This window comes from Dama dama, chromosome 21 (genome assembly GCF_033118175.1).
Source record: "Dama dama isolate Ldn47 chromosome 21, ASM3311817v1, whole genome shotgun sequence".
Lineage (NCBI taxonomy): Eukaryota > Metazoa > Chordata > Mammalia > Artiodactyla > Cervidae > Dama > Dama dama.
Genome location: NC_083701.1, coordinates 28,088,301 through 28,112,373, shown reverse-complemented (window position 1 = coordinate 28,112,373; position 24,073 = coordinate 28,088,301). Strand labels below are relative to the sequence as shown.

General features: G+C 41.4%; 1 protein-coding gene across 1 annotated transcript; it reads left to right on the top strand.

The window, feature by feature from the left end:
* The first annotated feature begins 6 nt into the window (after positions 1 to 6).
* GGH (gamma-glutamyl hydrolase) lies at positions 7 to 22,072 on the top strand. Its single transcript, XM_061123375.1, has 9 exons — positions 7 to 214; positions 2,014 to 2,128; positions 4,770 to 4,820; positions 7,974 to 8,058; positions 10,886 to 11,024; positions 15,027 to 15,133; positions 15,220 to 15,310; positions 19,126 to 19,263; positions 21,700 to 22,072. Exons 1-9 carry the CDS (start codon positions 106 to 108, stop codon positions 21,819 to 21,821), a joined length of 957 nt encoding a protein of 318 aa, XP_060979358.1. The 5' UTR covers positions 7 to 105; the 3' UTR covers positions 21,822 to 22,072.
* The last annotated feature ends 2,001 nt before the right edge of the window (positions 22,073 to 24,073 follow it).

The window sequence follows — 24,073 nt, the reverse complement described above, 5'->3', positions numbered from 1 at the left end:
GCACCGCCCCCGCCCAACGCCCTCGAGCGGCCGGGAGACCACAGCTGCCTCACTCGGCGGCTCTCCGGTAGTGCCTTTGAAAGGCGGCGGGAGGCGGCGAGCGCAATGGCGAGACTGGATCGCCTGCTGAGCGTGTTGGGTCTGGTTCTGTGCGGGGCGGCGGGCCTCGGTCTGAGCGCCCCTCCCGCGCCCACCCCCAAGAAGCCCATCATCGGTAAGGAGGCGGCCAGGGCTGGGGCTGGGGCTGGGGCTGGTGAGCCGGGAGCGCGCCCTGGGCGCTTCCAGCTGCTGCTCTTCGGCAGGTGCTTCAGGTCCTGGAAACATCCAAGCCCAGGGTTAGGATGTGTGCCTTCCTAGCCCAGGGGTCAAACCATCATTGAGATCCTGCTGAAGTATACCTAGGTAATGCTCGTTGATTTCCTGCAGATCCTTGGCTCTTAAAATTGGAAGGGAGGAGCGTGCACCGTGAAGAATCCCGAGGGTGGTTTTTGTGTTTGTACTCATCTAGGAATTTCTGCTAACTAAACCGACTGTATGCATGCATTATCTTTATTAAAATTTCACTGGTTGAGGACTCATTTCGAGGAACGATGCAAAATCGAATTGGCTAGATAATTGAGAAATTATGGTGTACCTGGCCTTTGTCGTCTTTGGCAGCGAAGGGCAGCCGTGGCTCCTGTGATCCTAGTAGCAATTCTCTTTTGTGCTAAAGTAAAGCAAGTAATTTTTCATTTTCAACACACTTATGTTCTATAAAGGGAGTAAAATCTATTTGCATAGCCAGAACAGACATTTAAGACTGGTGCGAGGGAAAGCAACCCTGGAGAAATCAGCTTGTATTTGAAATGTGCAAAAAAGTAATTTGTGGGCGGACAACTAGAATTGATTTCATTTTAGCTGGTAGTATTGTTATACCTTTCATTCTGTTTTTTTCCCCCCTTTATTTCCCACGAAGATGGGTACTGTATTCTGTAACTAAATAGAAAGTAGTTGAGCATTTTTTCATGGATATTGGTAGTGTCCATTTTCATATGTGTTGTGTATCAATATTTGGAACTTGGGATGCATTATTTCATAAGCTATGTAAAATAGTGGTTAAAATCTTCAAAGGGAATTAACTCAAAATGTAATCCTATGTAGGCTTACTGGGTGGCTCAGTGATAAAGAATCCCCCTGCCAATACAGGAGAAGCAGGAGATTCAAATTTGATCTCTGGGTCAAGAAGATCCCCTGGAGGAGAAAATGGCAACCCATGCCATATCTTGCCTGAAGAATCCCATGGACAGAGGAGCCTGGCAGGTTACAGTCCATGGGGTGGCAAAAAGTCAGACATGACTTAGTGACTGAGCACATTGCAAAACAAAACTACACAGGATGTTTTATATTTTGATTACAATGTTTGTTCCGTGTTATCTGGTAAAATAATGTGCATTTTACTATATGTAATCTATACCTCAGTAGATCTGAGTAAAGGTCCTTCCAAAACGAAAAAACAGATGCAGAGAGACCTTTTAAGGGGCTATTGGAATAATCCAGGTTGGGGGGTTAGGCAGGATGTTTGTTTGTTGCTTGGATTAAGCTGATGTTGATGGTGTTGGAGAAACAAGCATAGAGAATTTTTTCACTCTTTTGCTTTGTTGTCAAGGAAACCATGTGCCTCTGTGTGTGTGTGTGTGTGTGTGTGTGTATGTATGTGTAGGGAGGGGCCTTCTGCTGGATTTAAGGATCGGTACGCTGACATAAATTCTAGCTTGTGCAAAAGAACCTGGCTTTGGGGGCTTATTTGGCCTCCCTGATGTGGCAAGAGAGGAAGCTACTTACAATTCAGATCAGCCTCCACTACTCCTTTCCCAAATCCTATAGATATCCTTTCAGGAGAAGCTTCATGTTTCATTCTGTGAATTAAATGAGTGAAGTAGTGACATTTCTAGGATGGCATGTTTCAGTTTCTGAGCAGGAAAAAAGGACATGACTTGAAACGGAAACTTTTTTTTTTTTTTTTTTGTAATTTAGGAATATTAATGCAAAGGTGCCATAATAAGAACATGAAAGCCCTGGGAAAATACTACATTGCTGCATCCTACGTGAAGTTTCTAGAGTCAGCTGGTGCGAGAGTGGTACCAGTAAGGTATGATGTGATAGTTTTTACACTGAATTTAAAAAGCTGCAACTGCTGTTTCCTCTCTAAAGTTATCTTTTATCTCTAAAATGAATGCTTTCTCTCCTGCGATTGCATTATTCAAGCACATTAATGTTATACCTGATTTTTGCCCCAAATCTAATGCTTAGAGTCTCTCATTAAGTTGTTCAAAGTGTGAAGCTACATGTTTCTATCATATCATTAGAGCTGTGTAATGTGTATTAGATAGAGAATGAAATGATAAGTTCCTTTACTCCAGAAAAGGTGATCCTCATCAGATATTACGAAAGTAATGGAGCAAAAGCACTTCTAGATTCACCAGCTTCGTTCTATAATATTAGCGTAAAGAAGCATGTAGGGAATCAAGGAATATTCTAGAAGAGGACTTTGCAGAGACCTTCCCACCCCACTTTAGAAGTTTGGAAATGACTAATACAGCACTGTTGCTTCAATATTAATTGCAGATATTGCAATTGTAAAGGAGCTACATTATTTTTGTGGTGTAATAACCTAAGGAACAATACAATGACTCGTCATATTCATGACATGACATGATAAATGATTCATGTCATTTTGATTTGGAAAGACTTGAATTTTTTAAACAAAAGCCTTGTTGTTGTATTGATATTATCTTATCACCCCAAAATAGTGTATTTGAGGGTCTTCTAGCACACTCCCCTAATCCATTATAAGTGGTTTCACACATAAAACACAACTGTTTGCTCAGAAAAACCTGTTATTGTAAATAATTTCACATTAAAAAATGGTAGCAAAAGTAGAATATTAATAGTCAAAATGCAAATACTACAATTTTGAGAATAGTACCACAAAATGGTTTTATGTTTAGATGAACATTTGCTTTTGACATTAGTCTTCAGTTTTTTCACAGCAATCTAATTTTTTCAAATGAAATCTTCTTTGGAACTTAACTAACAGCAGAGTTTTAGAGGTGAGATGGAGGTTCTGGACAGTCCTCAAGACAACCTGCAAAGTTTTGATCCTGGAAGCTTTTCCTGCAAACTGTTCTTTTAAAAAATAGGTCTAGTAACATGGGTGGGAGGTGGGAGAGACAAAAGACAGGTAGGCCAGTTCAGACATGTGAGTGGGTTAGGTGTGAAGCAAGGAAGGCTTGGCTTCGAGCAGTGGTTGTAGAGTGGTAGAATTGCTAGGTAAATGTCTTTAAAAAAATCAATAAGATTTGACTACAAGGATGAAAGGGCACAGGGAGGAATAGACCAGAATGACAGACGTTTTGAAACAGGAAGTTTTGAAACTGATGACTTGCAGAATACTGGGATTTATCACTGAGATACTGAAAACATGACATACAGGTTAATTTCCAACTTGGATTCCCAAAGTTCATTTTAAGGTATATTGCTCAGAATTAAAATCATGTGATTCTATAAAAGCAGTGTAATATGTGGCAGCTAAATTCCCAGAGTAACCTGCAAAGGATTGCCCAATATAGAATGAGACGTGATCACACTGATGATTTTGGTTGGGTTTATTTCTGAATTTCGGATGCTGGGGACTGACTGCTGTAGTTCAGAAGGAAAGAGGAGGTAGCAGACCTCAGCAGAAGCCTTGAGCAGGCGAAGACGTTTGTGTTCCATGCCCTTCCTCCTGTCTGGCCTTCACCCTCTGGTGCCCGGTCCATTCAGGTTATTACGATCTCCTGCCCCAGAACTGAAGGGACCCAGAGGGTGTCTGCCTCCTGAGAGGTGGCATGTGACAGCACACTAGCATTTTTGGTCTAAAAATCTGTTTCATTTGTAGTGTTTAAGGTATGTACAAATCAGGAGACTCATAAAAGTCTGGATTTCTGGCCTTTATTTTTTTTTTTAAGACAATTTTCTGGAGCTGATTTTGAACAGAGCAAGAGCTGTCCATTGGCAGCTATGTCTGTTGCTCCTTTTCATGCTCCAAAGCTGCCATTTGCCATCATTACCAGATGTACGCTGTTTTCTTTAAGAGAACTTATTGAGGGGGTCTTTCATTTCAAGAAAGTCTGACAACATGCGCATGTCATCTGTGTTCAAAGAACGTGCCCTGGTCTGTTTTGCCTTCACGGTCTCTGAGACACCTAAGTTTGTGACCCCCGTCCCCACCCCACAGTTAAGCCTCTTAATAGTGATGCACTGGGCCCCCCAATTCAGGCATGGACAACGTGGGAACCATTTGAGTGAAATGACCAGAACCCGACTGCAAGGCTACCTGGCAGGAGTCCCTGGAGAACAGCTGATTCATCTCAATCCATTTGAGCTCCTGATGGTGGTGGTTGCCCATCCTGATTTAAATGTCCATGGGGCCGATTCTGTGTCCCGACTGGCCCCCTCTTTGTTGACATAATCTGGGGAGATTGACCTGGCAGAACACTGGGACTCAGAGGTTTCCCTGGTGGTCCAGTGGCTAAGACTCCGTGCTCCCAGTGCAGAGGGTCAGGGTTCCATCCCTGGTCAGGGAGCTAGCTCTGATGTGCAACTAAGACCTGATGCAGCCAAATAAATAAATATTTTTTAAAAAAGAATTATTTTCACCCAGCTTTTAAATATTAATGTGGTAGCTTCATTTAGAGACTTTCTTCAGTTTGGGAAATGGATGTTTTGTAACTGTTTTTTGTCATTTTCAGGCTTGATCTTGAACATGAACAGTATGAAAAGCTTTTCAAATCTATTAATGGGTAAGTTGCCAGTATTGGTTTAAGACAGTATATGTCTAAGTACAAATAAGTACATATGAATACAAAACATGTTTCTAGGAAACTATTTTTCAGCAGTATAAATTTTAGTTTTCTGAGTTATTTTATAGAAATTATTTTGTTGAAAGATGCAAAAATCCTGCAGAGAGAAGGCAGATTAAAAAATAAATTTTATATAGTAGATAACATTTTTTTTTTAATGTGTGACACAATTTTTGTTCTGTTAATGTTTGTCTTAAAGGCTTTGAAGCCACTTTGGAGGCCATGACTTAGGGGATTTATAAGTCTTAAGACTGAAGATATTAACTGGTTATCTTTCAGAAGGTGATTTGAATAGAATTTGGTAAAAAGTTTTATATCCTCTAGCTTCTTCACAAAAGATATGATTGCTTAGCTCACAGAAAAAAATCATATGAAAAAATGTGAGACATACTCATAATTAAAGGAAAGCTAATTATAACAATTAAAACCCATCAAGTTGCAGAAAGCAGAAAATGTGCTGATGTTCTAAGGTGAGGGTATGAGGAAACAGTGTTCTTAGACTTAATTTATGGGAGTTGTTGATGCAAGTAATATATGAACAATATACATTAAGGAACAGAAGAAAGTTTTATTCAAGCCGTACTGAGGACTATAGCCCAGGAAGAAAGTGCTTTGGAAAAACACCGTGTTATATCTTGACAGATCAGAGAGTGTACATCAAACATGACAGGGTTACATTCCTTCCAGGTTTTGACAGAGACGTGGCCAGCAAGTCAGCATGACCTTAATGTCTGGCAAGGGAACCTTATCTTGGAAGGACCGCTAGCATGGGCATCATAGGAAGGGCGACCATTTATCCCTATTTTCAGAGTGGACTTTTCTTAAACTTCTAGATAATGTGTTATTTTCTTAATGGCTAAAGCAGAGGTACAGCACATGTTTGATGGACCATAGACAGACTGTTCTTATTAGCATAAAGTTCAAGTCAAATCATGTATAAGTCAGAATGACTTCCCCATACTAGCTCATGCTAGCACATAGTAGGTGAAAATTTCTTCCATCAGGGTGGAAGTTATATAGTCTTTTGGGGGCAGTTTTATAATATCTTTTGAAATTAAAAATGCACATACCATGTGACACAGGAAATGCTGGAGAAGGAATTTTATTTTACAAGTATAATCCTCTCCTTTAACTTACACACACTACTGTATGTGAAATAGGTAAACCAACAAGGGTCTGCTTTACAACCTAGGGATCATACTCAATATTTTATAATAACCTATAAGGGAAAAGAATCTGGAAAAGAAAACCTAGTCACTTTGCTGTACATCTGAAACTAACACAACATTGAAACTTGACTAGATTTCAATAAAAGGTAAAGCAAAAAAGATATAGGTCTGACTTATATGACGACCTGGGCCCAAACGTATGTACTCTTGTATTGTTTGAAATACCCCTGATTTGGAACCCATCTACCCATCCATCAGTTGGGAACTGGGTTAAAAAATAAACTATACTCATATAATAGAATATGGTTAAAAATGAGGTTGTCTGAATCACTGTTGTAACCTGAATAGTGTGGTATTGAATACAAAACAAGCAGGGTGCACAGAGGTGTGTGTAGTGTACTCCCATTTGCTTTTGATTTTGAAGCTGGGGTAAGGAGACGTGCATAATATATATCAAGTTAACACAGCAAATCTTAATGGTGGTTATTTCTGCTTGGCAGTGGAATAGAGGGAGTCTATCTTACTGTAAAGCTTTTATTAAAAGAACTTTTAAAAATTAAAAAAAAATTGTTCATTTTTTTAAAAAAGCTGTGTTCAAAGTGGTCATTTGCATTCAGTTCAGTTTAGATCAGTAAGTATTTAAAATCAGTTCAATTTAGGGAAATATTTACAATGCCTTTTAACGTGCAGTGTACTTTGGCATGGACCAAGGTAAGTCCAGGAGAGACCATGAGATAGAACCTCAAAAATAAAGTGAGCACGACTCACCTGCCACTTTAAGAACCACTTTTGCTGAGCCCTGTTATGCAGTGAGCCCTGTACTGTTTTGGGAGGGTGGTGCAGAGATGAAAAGGTGGAGCCTTGCTTTCAAGGTGTTTGTCAATCAGGAGGGGTAGTCAAGTTTTACTTTTGAATGGACTGAGGTTAAAATTACTGAGTCAGTGGAAAGGAAGAACTGCTAATGAGTCTTCATTAAGCCACTTTGCTGCTCGGTTTTGTGGCAGATGTTCTACCTTATAGTTTTGGTATTTCCTACCAGACCGTGACCTTACCAGCAAGAATTGCCCACCTCTGACTCTCTAGGCTAATACCTATTACTGAATGAACAACCGTCTCAAAAGTGATATTTCTTACATCTCAAATTCATATTTAGGGTACTTTTTAAAATTTTTAATATATTTTATCCAACCTTTGTAATCTCTTTAGAATGTCCTTAGTTACTTTAAGAGCTCTTTAACTTGAAAAATGGAAATAAAAACATAAATACTTTGCTATATATCTCCTCTATTGGTAGGGTCCAATAGTCAGATGTTTGTGACGCTCTTCTTTTTTTTCTGAGACGTTTTTTAGAATTGTCATTGTGTTCTTTTTCAAAATTTTCTGATACCATTCTTATTTCTGAAGAGAACTCAAGGAAATAATAATAAATGAAAATTTTCATGGATATTCAGTTCTAGCCTACTGTATTTTTAGGACTAGTTCATTCTTTATGGTTAAAACAATTTTTTTTTTTTTTTGTGAGCCAAGACAGACTCATGGCTGTGAACCTGCAATTGATTTTGGCATCTCTGATCATCTTAATTTAAACCTATTAATAGCTATACTTAGAATTTTATTTCTACTTGATTTTTAGCTCTGCATATTCTTCCCTTGCCCCCAATTTCTTTTACTTTATCTGTACTCTATTTCAAAAATAGACTTGTTTATCCAAGAAGTTTGGTAGAATATGCACAAATGCATCGTTAACTGCAATAGTTTACAAATAGGTGGGACTGTGTTTTACATTTTTTTGCCTAACTTTTCTCATTTTATGAAGTGCTCTGGCTGCTTATGTAATCAGGAAAGGTTGTTTTAAAATAAAAAGATTGTTGATTTTCTGGAAGGGAGGAGAGGTTGAAATGCACCCTATTTGATGTTGTTTCAGAGTCCTTTTTCCTGGAGGAAGCGTTAACCTTATGAGATCAGGTTACGCTCGCGTGGCCAAAATGTTTTACAATTTGTCCATAAAGGTAAGTTTCAGTTATTTCTTATTATTCCAGGTGAGTTTTTGTAGTTTTCCACAAGGATAATTCTTTTCTAAAGCACATGGTGATACCTCCTTCACCATTACTGTAGTCTCATCACCCCTTTAACTCTTGAGCTGCTGGTTCTTTTCCACCCTGTGGCAGCTCTCACCTCATTTAATCCTGGACTCCAGGGAACCCTCCAGTCCTGCTGACCAGCCCTCTGTGCTCGGGCTCATTAACGTGAACCCAGACACTCATGGTGGCTGAGTAAGCAGTCTCTATTAAGTACTGGGCGTTGTTCATAGGTCGTTAATTCTCATCTCCCCTCGCAAGCTGCCCTCAACCCATCCAATCCTGTCTGACCTTGCTTCACACTTCCCTTCGACCCTAAGGCTCCACATGTGGTGACTTGTGTATCCTCTCGGCCTCTCTGTAACCTCACATTGCGCCTGCCTTTGCATCATACCTCAGGCTCTTGGGATTTCGCCCCAGAACTGTTAGCAGCAATTTTCTAATTTATCTTGCTGGCCCTACCATCTACCCAACCTTAGATAATTCCCTAAGAAACTGCCTTTAGCATGTGAGACACTTGTTGGAAAATGTTGAATGGCTTGGCTTGTTGACCTGTAGCCTTCTATGGTCTTTGAGTCAAGATAGTCTGTGAGTGAAGAGTGTGTCCACAGCCCACCTTTTTCATCCAGCCTTTGTTTGTGCAGGTACTGGCAGTCAGACTGGTGTTTCTAGAACATACCCTGTGTCCTACTTTCAAATCTGCTTAGTCTGTTTCTTTCTACCTCATCTGTTATTTGTGCCTTGGCCAGCTTTCAGGGTTGTGCACCTTACGGGGAGGTGTCCCCCTACCCCCACTGGAATGGCATCCTTCTCCTGCTCAACTTTTAGAGTATTTTGTTGTTGTTGATCAGTCACTAAGTCATGTCTACCTCTTTGTGACCCCATGGACTGTAGCCCACCAGGCTCCTCTGTCTGTGGGATTTCACAGGCAAGAATGCTGGAGTGGGTTGCCATTTCCTTCTCTAGGGGATCTTCCCGACCCAGGGATTGAACCCTCATCTCCTGCATTCTTTACCACTGAGCTACCAGGGAAGCTCTCTGAGATTAAGGAGCTTTTATCTCAGAGACTTAATATCTTGAAGTTAGCTATTGATGTCTCATCAGATTGCATGGTTCTGATACCCTTCGAGGCATTCCTCGTTTCATACCATATGGTTCTGTGTACTTAGTACCTGCTTAGTGGACATTTTTTGGAAAAACTAATGAGCAAAATTGAAATTTAACAAAATTATAACAAGAATGACTTAAAAATGCATTTGGGAAGCATATATGTGAATATTATAAAGTAACTCTTCCTTTCGCAAATAGAGACTTGTGTAACCTGGTTTGTTCAATTAAAAAACAAAGGAGTCACCTAACTGCCCAACCCATAAGACACAAAAGGTCTATTTGACAACTCGAAGATTTCAAAGCAAAGAAAAAAACTTAGCAATCTTGAACTTCCATTTAGGTGTAGCCACTGGGGTCCACAAGCCCTCAGAAGAAGCAGCCTTCAGAAGTGATTTCTGTTAGGTCTGTATGGTTCCATTCTGTGTCCTTTGTCCTACTGATCACAACAAATAAAAGATGTGGTCCCAGCAAGTGGGGATTTAACATTTAGTCCAGAAATCAAATTTGGTACATATGGAAACAGCAGTTCTGTCTTCTTTTGTGTTTATTGTTAAATGAATGCCGTAAGACCTTTCAACATACCATACGCAATTCTAACTTCTAAAAGGAAACATTTCCTAGATTTGTATATGAAGTATTAAAACCATACCTTGAAGTAGAAAATATAAGAGTTACTATTGTTCTATATTTTTCTAACTGAGGAACAGAAAAAAATTCCCTAACATTTTCTGTATTTAAAATGCGTTGCTGGAGTAGGAAATGGCAACCCACTCCAGTATTGTTGCCTAGAAAATCCCATGGACAGAAGAGCCTGTTGGGCTACAGTCTGTGGGGCTGCAAACAGTCAGACATGACTGAGAGAATGAGTGCACACACACACACACACACACACACACACACACACACACACACACTTAGGTTATATTTTACAGTCTATGCAGGAAAACCACTGTTTTTAAGGAAGTTACAAAACCCATTTTTGTAACTATCAGTACATATGGGTTTAATCTTTAGTTAATCAGAAAATTCGGTCACTAGAATACTTTTTTCCCAGTCACACTAGTCCTTTTAATTCCCTGTGAGAGCCCTAGTACCTTTGTACTTCTTTAGTTTACTCTGTGAAAAGTTGTTACTTTTGCTTGCTGTTTCCTTCCTTCCAAAGTATGGCTTTCATCAGATTAAATCTGATTGGCTGGAGGCTGTTACTATAAATTCTGAGATAATGGAGGAAAAGGAAAACCTCCATTCAGAGTAGTTTCAAACCTGGACAGTCATTTGAAACAATAGGATTTGTACAAAATGTATAAATAGGCATTTATCTCACATCATCTTCCATATTTACAGTCCCTCAATGATAACATGTGTTGTTTGGTAGTTGACTGGCAGATGTCTGTCTCTTTCCCAGCACAACTGAGTTTGGATAGTTTGGTAAATTAAACCTTAACTTTATGTGGGTGCTTGGTCTACAGAGAGATGGAGTGATAACCTGCTGATAGAAGAGAAAATACTAGCCTACTACTATTGATCTTGGAAATTCCCTAGAAATCCATGTGTGACTCAAGTGCCCATCTTGTTAGGACAAACTGAATGTATACATTTTATTATGAAAAGTTTGAATAAGCTTACTTTTTCTCTTTACTCTGCAAAGAGTTTTGGCGAAGGAGACTATTTTCCTGTGTGGGGCACCTGCCTTGGATTTGAAGAGCTTATTTATCTGGTCAGTGGAGAGAGCTTATTAACTCCTACAGTTACTGTTGGAATTAAACTGCCGCTGAACTTCTCTAGAGGTAAGAATTTTCTTTTTGTTCCTTCAAAAAAGGAGTAACTGGGTAAGATTAGTAAGTTGCAAATATCCAAGTCAAAAAATGTTTGTAACATTTGTTAATTTTTAACTTATTTACACAGGCTGAAGGTGTAACTCTTTGTACTGAATTGTAAAGATTCCTTAAGGGATTTTGCATGTTTATAACTTACTGCTTCTAGTGATATCAGGACCATGCATGATGAAAAACTCTAAAATGAGACCTGGTTTTGAGTTCTAACTTTGTTACTTCTGCCTTGGGGATCATTTAACCTGTCTTAACATTTACAAATGATTTCTAAAAACATTTACTCTTAGGGTTTTTTGTGAGGGTTAAATAAGACAGTTTTTTCCAGGTAGTATGCTAAGGACTTTTAACATAACTCTCATAAATGTTAGCTTCAGTTGTGTCCAACTCTTTTCAACCCTATGGACCATAGCCCACCAGGCTCCTCTTCCCATGGGATTTTCCAGGCAAGAATACTGGAGAAGGTTGCCAGGCCCTCCTCCAGGGGATCTTCCTGACCCAGGGGTTGAGCCTGCATTTTCCCCTTGGCTGTGAACTGTGTTTTGACCCCAACTGGAGTGTACTCCATCCTAGTATGCCACCTGGAGGTAGCTCAGGCTCCAGGTAAAGGTCATCTCCCTGACCAGACTACCCTTACATCAGATACCAGCCTCTAGTCATGCCCCAAGGCTACTCACACTTCTCATCAACTGGCCATGAGATTGGGGATGCCCATGGGTTTAATGAAGCTTTCCAGGTGGCTTCCCAGGGAAGTTGGGGCGCAGGGCCTGTGATGTAACTAAGGCTGAGGAAGGGTGCCTGGGCGGGGGGCGGGGAGCACTCTCCCTCTCCTCCTGGGTGGACAGTCCTCGGGTGGAGGGCGGGGAGCACTCTGCCTCTCCTCCTGGGTGGACAGTCCTCGGGTGCGGGGTGGGGGGCGCTCTCCCTCTCCTCCTGGATGGACAGTCCTCGGGCGGGGGACACACTCCCTCTCCTCCTGGGTGGACAGTCCTCGTTTGTGCCAACTGCCGAGGCACCTGGGACCCCGGGCTCTAGTGCAGCGGCACTGGAAGTGGGGGCGGTGGGCCCAGGCTCGAGGAGGTGGCCGACAGCCCATGTTCAACTGAATTCAAAATAGCATGTTTCCTGGGAGAAACAACTGTTGGTGGTGAAATCCTCGATGGGGGAGGGCCGTGGGGGCAGCAGAATGGAGGAGGCAGTGAAATAATCTAATTATCATACCAATAAAATGTTATCATAAGGAAACCTCGGCCTGTAAGTGATGACAGCAGCGGGTAGGGCTGGTCTCTGTACTTTTCATTGAGTACCAAGAGCTTCCCGGGTGGCACTAGTGGTAAAGAACGCACCTGCCAATGCAGGAGATGTAAGAGAAGTGGGTTCAATCCCTGGGTTAGAGAGATTCCCTTGGAGGAGGGCCTGGAAACCCACTCCAGTATTTTTGCCTGGAGACTCCCCATGGACAGAGGAACCCTGGCGGCCTACAATCCATAGGAGTGCAGAGAGTCAGACGCGACTGAAGCAACTTAGCACACACTCACACACAGGTTTAATAATGCACTGGAATGGCTGACAGAGCTCAGAAAGTGCTGTGTTTGCAATAAGAGTTTTACTGTAAAGGATTCACGTGGGCTGAGGTCTGGAGGGAATGCAGAACCTCTTGCCCTCTTTCTGTTGACTCAGGGCACGTCACCCTCCTGGTGCATCAGTATGTTCACCAGCCAAGTGGCTCCAGGGAGCTTTGGTGCTCAGAGTTTTTATTGCAGTTTCATTGTGAAAGCATGATTGATTACATCACTGGCCATGTTATTGAACTCAGTCTCTAGTCCCTGTCCGTCCCATCCCTAGAGATCAGGCTGGCTCAAAGTCAGATTTACTCTTGAAGTCCATTTCATATACATTGTGCTGCAGATTCAGGTAAAGCCAGACCTGCTGTAATCGCGTGGTCAGTCTCTCTGATCACCAGCCTCATCCCGAGGCTGTCCAGGGGCCACCTATGCCACCTCATGAGCATTACAAAGACATGCCCATCCTTCGCAAATTTCCTTGAAATTTCCAAGGGTTTTTAAAGCTCCCATTTCAGAACCCAGGACAAAGACCAGACAAATTCTTCATTTGCCAGTTTGTGTAAATAGATACTGATTCTTGGGAGTTCCCTGGTGGTCCAGTGTTGAAGAATCCACCTGCCAACGCAGGGGAGACAGGTTTGATCCCTGGTCTGGGAAGATCCCAGACGTCACGGAGCAGCTAAGCCTGTCCTCCACAGCTACTGAAATCCATGTGCTCTAGAGCCTGTTCTCCACAATGAGAGAGTCCACCCAGAATGCAAAGTCTGTGCACACAACTAGAAAGTAGCAACCCCCTCCCCCACAGTGTAACCAGAGAAAGCCCTCAGGCAGCAGCAAAGATGCAGCACAGCCAAAAAATAAAATTAAAAAAAAAAAGATGATTCTTGTAGGTTACTTGATCTCAGAATCATCAGAATTGAATGCTACCAACCTTTCTTGTTCTCTTAAGGATTTTGGATGGAAAGCAGTATTTGTTATTCCCAGAACTTACAAAAATGCTCTTATACTTTTCAAAGCTCTTTCTCACATTCAAATAGTGCAAAAATCATATGGGAAATATATGTCTTGGGTCAGTTCTTTTGGTTGTGTGTATTTGAAACCCAGTTTATACAAACCAGAAATGAAATCCACTGAAATAAGGAATCAGCAGATTTTGATGATCTGGGGCTCTGGGGTTCTCATGACCATTAGCATCCTGAATGACAGGCTCACTTATGACAGGCTCATGGGGCCTTGACTACCGTCTTGACTACCACCTTGGCTACCACCTTGGCTACCACCTTGACTAACACCTTGGCTACCTCCTTGACTACCACCTTGACTACCTCCTTGACTACCACCTTGACTACCTCCTTGACTACCGTCTTGACTACCACCTTGACTACCACCTTGACTACCTCCTTGACTACCACCTTGACTACCTCCTTGACTACCGTCTTGACTACCACCTTGACTACCTCCTTGACTACCGTCTTGACTACCACCTTGGCTACCACCTTGGCTATCACCTTGACTACCTCCTTGACTACCACCTTGACTACCTCCTTGACTACCACCTTGACTACCACCTTGGCTACCTCCTTGACTACCGTCTTGACTACCACCTTGACTACCTCCTTGACTACCACCTTGACTACCTCCTCGACTACCACCTCGACTACCACCGTGGCTACCGCCTTGACTACCACCTTGACTACCACCTTGACTACCGTCTTGACTACCACCTTGACTACCACCTTGACTACCACCTTGACTACCTCCTTGACTACCTCCTTGACTACCACCTTGACTACTGTCTTGACTACCACCTTAGCTACCACCTTAACTGCCTCCTTGACTACCATCAGGATTTTCTTATCCTCTGGCTGCTGTGTGTGTGTGTCAGACTCCAGAGTTTTCAGTGAAGTAAATTGCTCCTTCTGATCTGTCTAGTGGTTAGTGACCTGGTTTGTGTTCTTTTCCACATTATTGGTATTTTTAACCATTTAAGTCCCAGATACTTTGAAAATGTGTTGGGAGTTCTAGATCCTTTCCTGAGCAAACAAATATATACACAGGTGGACAGTTTTACCTATTTTTCAGCCCTATCTAGAGAACTCAAGTTAAAATCCTCTGCTTACTCTGTGGCTAGCCTGCTCATTATCATGTCCAAAGAATTTTAGTTATTTATGTTGTAATTCTAGAAGAAAGGTACATAAGTATGGAACATATTTGGAACTGTGTGTTGAACATATTTTGTGCCTGACTAGAATACTCCTGTGGAAATGATGTGTTTGCAAATCATTTAGTCATCTTGATTGTGTCTTCACAGTGGCCTCTCTCTGGCTGTGACTTCAGCAGATTTTTTTTTTTTCCTGTGTTTGAATGATTTCTCTTGGGCTTTAAATTTTTTCAGGTGCATTGCAGAGCAGAATGTTCCAGAATTTTCCTGCTGACTTGCTGCTGTCATTAGCAGTAGAACCTCTGACCGCACATTTCCACAAGTGGAGCCTCTCCGTGATGGTATCTCATTTATTATGCAGTGAAATCCATGCTGAATTTAGATTTACTACAGAAGTAATCATTTTGGTTTTATTTTTGCACTTCAGAATTTTACGAAGAATGAAAAGTTAAAGGCATTTTTCAATATATTAACTACAAATACAGATGGCAATATTGACTTTATTTCAACCATGGAAGGTATGTATCACTGCACACGTATACTTTATTATATTTATGAATTTTGATTCTATAGTTCTCTTATGAATAAAATCTCTTTATGAATAAAATCTCTCTTAAAAATAAAATCATGAATAAAACTTTGGGAACTGAAGTTGGACGTTAGGGCGTTATTGGAGAAAAGAGGCCCATGTTTTGCTCAGGTTCCAAAATCAGTTGCGGTTTACCTGGGTCACCTTCTGGGTCAAGGTGATGGAAATGGAAAGGAGGTGGACTGTGGGGACGATCAATGAAGATAAATGGAGAAGATGACTTCTGTTTCTAGCAACATTACAGATTAAGTACATGCTCCAGACGACAACAAAAAATGTGATTGGCGTACAGAAAAAAATCTCCCTAAATACATTGATGAAAGGACAGTAAGGGTATTTAGGTGCTAAACTCCAGGAGTTAAATGGGGCATTTAAACCAGCATTGTTACTGAATCAGGAGAACTTGAGGTGAAGCTCAGGAGCACCCTCTCTGAAGAGTACCCTCACGGAGCAGGACATGAAAGGCTGGACCCTCAACGAATTCTGCCTGCAGAACTGCTCATTGAGAGCTGACACTGTGTCTCATTCTTCTTTGGGTTTCCAGGAGATGTTGAACAGATGACTGATATGTAAATGAGAGAGATTTGGCTTGGAAATTAGGGCGTCAGCCTTCCGTGCTGGCTGTGTTTCTGGCTGTGTCATCATACCAGGCTCATTTGAAAATTTTATCTTCTGAAAACTTCCTGATACCTGCTAGATAGAAACACTGGAGATGCTCTTATTTGCATATTTCCTTCCTATTCTTGATACTCTTGTTCTAAATTAGTGAGACAGGGCCTGGTTCCTACTTTGTCAGGAACCTGCATTGATCTTTCAGTGATGCAGTTTACAAAAAAAAGAGAGTGAATCTCAACTTGTTTCTGAATTTCACAGTGTATCTCTGTCTAAACATTCATCTGTCTATCTATTTTTCTATCTATTTGAAAAATCTTTGTTACAATTTATCACTTGTTCAGCTGTGAAGCTGTGTCCAGCTTGTTGTGATCCCATGGACTGCAGAATGCCAGGCTTCCTTGTCCTTCAGTATCTCCTGGAGTTTGCTTACCATTGAGTTGGTGATGCCATCCAACCATCTCATCCTCTGTTGTCCCCTTCTCCGCCTGCCTTCAGTCTTGCCCAGCATCAAGGTCTTTTCCAGTGAGTCAGCTCTTTGCATCAGGTGGCCAAAGTATTGGAGCTTCAGCATCTGTCCTTCCAATGAATATTCAGGACTGATTTCCTTTAGGATTGGTTTTATCTCCTTGCAGTCCAAGGGACTCTCGAAGAGTCTTCTCCAACACCACAGTTCAAAAGCATCAGTTCTTCGGCATTCAGCTTTCTTTATGGTCCAGTTTTTACATCCATACATGACTACTGGAAAAACCATAGCCTGACTATATGGACCGCTGTCAGCAAATAATGTGTCTGCTTTTTAATATGCTGTCTAGGTTTGTAGTAGCTAGGGTGTTTCTTATCCTAAATAGTACTTTTCATGTCTCAAAGAAATATATTAGATGATCTGTCTTTCAGTTATCTGTGTGTAGCAATTGATTTTCTAGTCATCTAGCCAATGGGTCTCCTGCTGGTGTCACCACAAGCAGACAGAGAAAGAGAGTATGTTACAGGGAGGTTGGGGGTGGGGGGCAGTGGGAGAGGGATGGAGTAGTGACCACAGCTACTTGGTCTTAGGTTCTCCTCTTGTGAACCTTGCCTGAGGAAGGGTAGGATAAAGTAGGTTTTCTTTGTGTGATGTGATCTCTCCTAGCAGAGTCTCATGGGATGCAAGAGGATAGTGCTCTTTTCCCTGAATACCTCTACTTTCAGATAACTCATTCATCCAGGTATTTTCATATGGTAGTTAGGGTTTTAATTTCAATGCAAAAGTAATAGAGGATTTCTTTTTCGATTAACACACTATTGACTGGGGGGTTTTTTTGCAGAAACTAATGCCTGTGGCTAGCGATTTGTTATGTAAGTGAATATTAAAACACTCCAGTCAGTAATGTTTGGGTAACAAAAGACATTTCTCTTTTTTTTTTTTTTTTTAAACAAAATACATGTTAATACATCTCTGGTCAATAAATTGTTAAAATGAGGAAAGGCATATGTGTGAAGAAAAAAAATGAGTATGTAAATTTCTCAGAAGGCAAATATCACACATATTCACGTTTTTAAAAAGTTACAGAATTTTAAAAACACACTTAGAAGTAGGTGAGTAATATAGTGACATCCTGGGTACCTTTCTCTAAGTTTCAGCAACTTTCACATTTATGTGGCCATTCTTATTTCATACAGTCCATGGGGTCACAAGAGTCGGACATGGCTTATTTCATATCTATTTTTTCCTCCTACTAGAACATTTTTTGGAGTAAATCCTAGGGATCATACATTTTTATATATAAAAGTAGTTAATAATTCTAAGAATAAGTGAACTATAGTAGCAAAAATCTTTCAAATTTAAATTTTTTAAAAAGCTATTTAGAAATTGATTCAATGAAGTCATGAACCATTCCACAGACTGTGAGAGAGGCACAGTGTATGCTGAGACACACTAGCTAACCTATAAAGACACCAGAGACGCTGGCATAGTTCATTCTCCCATGAATAAGTCATTATATCGGAGGGGATGAAGATGTGGTGTGAAGTGGGGGGAAAAGAAACCCATTGTAGAAGAAACTTGTCACTGATCAGATGTACCCCTGACTATTGAACTGGTCTGTATTCAGAGGCTCAGTTATTTCACTCTACTCTGATCATGCTTACTCCTTGGAAGAAAAGCTGTGAGAAACCTGGACAGTATTTTAAAAAGCTGAGACATTACTTTGCCAACAAGGTCCATGTAGTCAAAGCTGTGGTTTCTCCAGTGGTCATGTATGGATGTGAGAGTTGAACCATAAAAAAGGCTGAGTGCTGAAGAGCTGATGCTTTTGAACTGTGGTGTTGGAGAAGACTCTTGAGTCTCTCTTGGACAGCAAGGAGATCCAACCAGTCCATCCTAAAGGAAATCAGTCCTGAATATTCATTGGAGGGACTAATGCTAAGGCTGAAGCTCCAATATTTTGGCCACCTGATATAAAGAGCTGACTCACTGAAAAGACCCTGATGGTGGGCAAGATTGAAGGCAAAAAGAGAAGGGGACGACAGAGGATGAGATAGTTGGATGGCATCACCAACTGAGTTTGAGCAAACTCCGGGAGATGGTGAAGGATAGGGAAGCCTGGTGTGTTACAGTCCATGGGGTCACAGAGTCGGGCACAACTGAGCGACTAAACAACGAACAACAACAACTCTGATCACCTAGTAAAGTAAATTATATTTCAAATTATAAAAAGTTGTGCATGCGTGCTAAGTTACTTCAGTCGTGTCTGACTCTTTTTGACCCCATGGGCTGTAGCCCATCAGGCTCTATTCTTGGGATTCTCCAGGCAAGAATACTTGAGTGGGTGGGTAACAGTGCCCTTCTCCAGGGGATCTTCCCGACCCAGAGATTGAACCAATGTCTTATGTCTCTTGCTTTGACAGGCTGATTCTTTTACCACTAGTCACCTGTGACTCTCATAAAAGGTTGTAAGTCAGTGAAATACTGTTATCATGAACTTCACATTGTGAATTGAAATTCTTTGTTTCTGATAATAATATGCACAGTTTTACTTTGTCTGACATTGTGGGCTATAAAAGTAACGTTTTACACAGAATATACAACATAATTGTATCATCTTAGACCATTGTTACCATTTAATACTCACCAGTCTATTCTTTGTGCAGGATACCGGTATCCAATATATGGCGTCCAGTGGCATCCAGAGAAAGCTCCTTATGAGTGGGGGCAATTAAAAGGCATTTCCCATGCACCTAATGCTGTGAAGGCTGCGTTTTATTTAGCAGAGTTCTTTGTGGCTGAAGGTAATATGAGGCAGAGGTTATAATTTCATCACTCTAGTGTGGTTCTGAAGGAAATTGCCCTCATCTGAACTTCTGTGTGTTCTATAAATGTTCTGTAGGTTTAACTTTTAAGAAAATTGAGAGCCCTGAAATTGAGATATTAGTCATTTAAATCAAATCAGGACCATTATTTCAGTTAACAGTATTGCATTCTCTAAAGTGGGTTGAATTCTTAAACAACAGCATAAAGATTGTTTCTGTTTTCTGTCTTTCTTAATTCCTTTTTTTAAGATTTTTTTCCTGTTACTGTTGGGTTCCCTGGTGGCTCAGTGGTAAAGAATCCACCTGCCAGTGCAGGCAACATGGTGGGGAAGATCCCTGGAGAAGGAACTGGCAACCCACTCCAGTACTCTTGCCTGGAGAGTCCCATGGACGGAGGAGCCTGGCGGGAGGCAGTCCACAGAGTCGCCAAGAGTTGGACACGACTGAGCGACTAAACAACAGCCACCATCATTACTCTTCTTTGGAATAATATTTAAATTGTGACATTATCTGAGAATTAGATCTTATTTTTCCAAGACAGTTAGATGAGTTGAATCTATACTCATCAGTCTGTGGATTTAGGTCTCCCCGTCTATAGGTGTTGGCACATTGGAGAGTTAATTCGCTTCGCCTGCTTTTTCCTGTTGGATACACAGATGTAGTCACACAGTGTTATGATTTGTGGGTAATTGAGAATTTGGTTCTAGATGCCTGAGGTTTAGTTGAGTGACGTGGGTGTGAGACAGAGCTACAGATGCAGCTCGCCAAGGATAGGGGCATCCCTTGGGTGAGGCATGGGCATGGGAAGACTTGGCCTTCTCCATCCAAGCTTTCCCTGAGGTTTATCAACCCTCTCTCCACACGGGCAGGTGTATACTGCATCCCGAGTTCACTGTGGTTTAGGATTATGCTCAGTTGAATGGGTTATTTCTTGACAAAACCCCAAATTAAAAAAAAATCCAAAAGTTCTCCCATGGGCAGTATTATCCTGGGAAACGTTTTTAGGTCGCGTGTGTAGAAGTGAATGAGGACAGCAGTGGGCAGGGCATGGTTTTCTCCAGTGCTGTCGCAGGCATGACTATGCCGTCTTCATCTTCCAGTGCCCTCTTTCTAAAAAAATGCCCGAAAAGCCCATATTACTTTACTTTATAGACTTTAAGGTAAAGTCTGAGCCTTCACCCCCTCGCATTCAAACTTCAGCCTCACCGACTTCTTCGTGCCTCCTTCCGTTTCACATTCTCCCCTCTCTTCTCCACTCCCTCCCCCACCCCACACCTGCCTCGGCTATGCAGCATCTCCTCCTCTTTACTCCTGAACCATCTTCAGGAAGTTAGTCTATAAAAAATGTTCTATGTAATGATGTAATACTCGTGGTTTGTCCTCATGCATGGAGCAAACAATGTACGATTTATATACAGAATGTATCGTGTTCAATCAAGTGAAAGTGTTAGTCTGTCGGTCCTGTCTGACTCTTTGTGACCCCATGGACTGTAGCCTGCCAGGCTTCTCTGTCCATGGAATTCTCCAGGCACAAATACTGTAGTGGGTTGCCATTCACTTCTCCAGGGGATCTTCCCCACCCAGAGATCCAACCCGGGTCTCCTGCATTGCAGGTGGATGCTTTACCGTCTCAGCCACCAGAGAAATCCGTGTACATTGCAGTGTACATTGCATGGGGCAGGTCACTGAACATACAAAGTACCCAGCAATGGGATCCTCTAGAATTTGTTGTTAATACTGACATAGCACATGACAATAATAGCTTACTCTTTATGTGCAGCTTTCAGGGAATAGTTGAGGTACAGTTTCCGCTTTGATTGCTGATGGAAGAGTTGGAGCGTCTTCCTTGATGTCTCGTGGGCAGATTTTCCTCCTTTTCTGGTCTATAAGACCAGAGTGATAAATCAACTGCAAAGACTCTTCAGTTTAGAAGATTATTTCCAATTAAGGTTGTGAGTTGCCTAAGTAAAGAATAAGCAAATAAAAGATTGGGACTTCCCTGGTGGTCCAGTGGCTAAGACTCTGTGCTACCAGTGTTAACAAAAAGGTTAATTGTATCCACTTCTGTGTGGGAATCAGACTAGATTGCTTGAGAGTTAGGACGTTGCCTGGTGAATATTTCCATCTCCAGGAGAGGCATCAAGCCCTAGGCACAGTAGGTACTTAGTAGGTGCCTAGTAGGTGTTTGAATGCACCACATGGGGTCTGGTGCAAAGCAGGTGTGGCTGCTATCAGGAGAAGGCCCCTCCAAGTCAGGTGCTGCTTTGTTTGGGGGAAATTTTATAAGACATTTTTTTCCTTTCTGCTGGCCTTGTCCCGCTAAATAATGCTGATTAGAGGAAGGAACATCATAAAGTAGCCTTTTGAAAATTGTACCCCATCTTCTTAAAAATTAATCCTTTCTTTGTCTTGCAGCTCGGAAAAGCAATCACCATTTTGAATCTGATGTTGAAGAGAGCAAAGCGCTAATTTATCAGTACCGTCCAATTTACACTGGAAACGTTTCTTCGTTCCAGCAAAGTTACATATTTGATTGAAAGGCTTCGCTGTGTTAACAGGAATTCTGATTAACTCCCTGAGTAAACTGTTATAATAATGAAAAACGTGCTACTCATGGCAGTAATAGGTCACAGAGATGCCTTTTCTGTGATGTTACTGACTCTGATTCTTCATTCAGTATTTTTGTGTATCACATTTGATAATCAGTGAGACAGATAAATAATCATAGCGTGTTTCATGGAAAAGCTTTGTTTTATTTAAAGATTAGGAAATAAATTTATTGAAAATACAGATGTTTTATTTTTTCTGATTTTGGCAATACCACTCCCTAAGCTGTCCACCTACCTCATCCCTGCTGGACTGTTTTTATTTTTTAATCAATTTTTATTGGGGTATAGTTAACATACAACATTATATGAGTTTTAGGTGTGCAACATATTGGTTTGATATTTTTATACATTACAAAATGTTCACCACAGTCTAGTTACCGTCTCCATAGAATGTTGTTACAATATTATTGGCTATAGTTTTTGTGTGTACATTACATCCCCCTGGCTTCCTTATTTTGTAACTGGAAGTCTTTATCTCTTAATCCTCTTTACCTACTTTGCTCAGCCCTCTGTCTTTCTCCCCTCTGGTGACCACCTGTTCATTCTCTGTAACTGTTTCTGTTTAGGTGTTTATTCATTTGCTTTATTTTTTCTAAATCCCAAATATAACTGAAACCATACAGCATTTGTCTTTCTTTGTCTAACTTATCTCAGTGTAATAACCCTCCAGATCCATCTGTCTTGTCACAAATGGCAAGATTCCTGTCTCTTTTTATGGCTGAGTAATCCTGTGTGTTGGACTGCAAGGAGATCCAACCAGTCCATCCTAAAGGAGATTAGTCCTGGGTGTTCATTGGAAGGACTGATGGTGAAGCTGAAACTCCAATACTTTGGCCACCTCATGCGAAGAGTTGACTCATTGGAAAAGACCCTGATGCTGGGAGGGATTGGGGGCAGGAGGAGAAGGGGACGACAGAGGATGAGATGGCTGGATGGCATCACCGACTCGATGGGCATGAGTTTGAGTAAACTCCGGGAGTTGGTGATGGACAGGGAGGCCTGGTGTGCTATGATTCATGGGGTTGCAAAGAGTCGGACACGACTGAGCGACTGGACTGAACTGAACTGAATCCTGTGTGTGTGTGTGTAGTACAGACATATATTTCTGTTTCTGCCGTTTCAAATCCATAGTTGAGGCAGAGTCTGTGTTTTGAACTTTTATTTTTCAGTGCTCCCCATAGTAGTACCTCAATAAATGTTTGTGACTATTCGTGAATGTATCTTTTTTTTCCATGGAAAATGATTCAAATGCTGTCATATATTTACTTGGGTATATTTTTATCTATTTCTTAGTCTGTGCTTCCATCTTCCACCCGTTACCATCCCAAATACCCTCAAAAACACTTGAAGTTTAGGAATACCTTGAGGGCAACCAAGCAGTTGGAGAATTTTTTTTTTTTTAAGCTGTTTCTGGCAGCAGGTAAGTATTTGCTCTCCTTGTTCTCCTGGAGATAACTGCTGGAGAGGGAATCATAGGAAGCTGAGTGATTGGGCAAGATGCTGGGGAAGGTAAGGAATGATTTGATGTGCAGAAAGATAGGAGCAATAACCTGAAGATACTGGATCAGACCATAAGCTTTGGCCAGTAAGGCCACACAGAACATAGAAATTAGAGGTTAACCCATTTAATCACTTGAGAGGACCTTAACAGGAGTATGGGAGATTTAGTTTTTGTCCGTGAGCATGAAGATTGAGAGTTGTTTTCTCAACTGTGACATTTCTGACTAACTTCACATCTATTTATCAATTGGAAAAGGTAGTGACACAGTAATGTTGCCTGGAGAGTCCCGTGGACCAAGAAGCCTGGCCGGGCTACAGTCCATGGGGTCGCAAAGAGCCGGACACGACTGAGCGAGTTAGCAGCAGCAGCAGCGATACTGTTATTACTCACCCTCCCTGGGCTCTTCCAGCCCATCTGTTGAATTATAGACCTGCTCATTTCCAAAGTTCCCTGGTAACACTGAATCCAGATGGCATTATAACCCATGGTGCTGTATCAGCCATCTTCCTGCCGTGAACACTGGCTTCTTAATGCTTGCCAAATTTCTCACGGTCACGGTGACCACAAATGCAGGAAAATGTGGACCGATGATTTTTTTCTTGACTCATATTATGTTTTCCATTTTCCCCAACCGTGTTATCTTTATGCTGGAAGCAAGTTTATTCCAAGAGCAGAATCT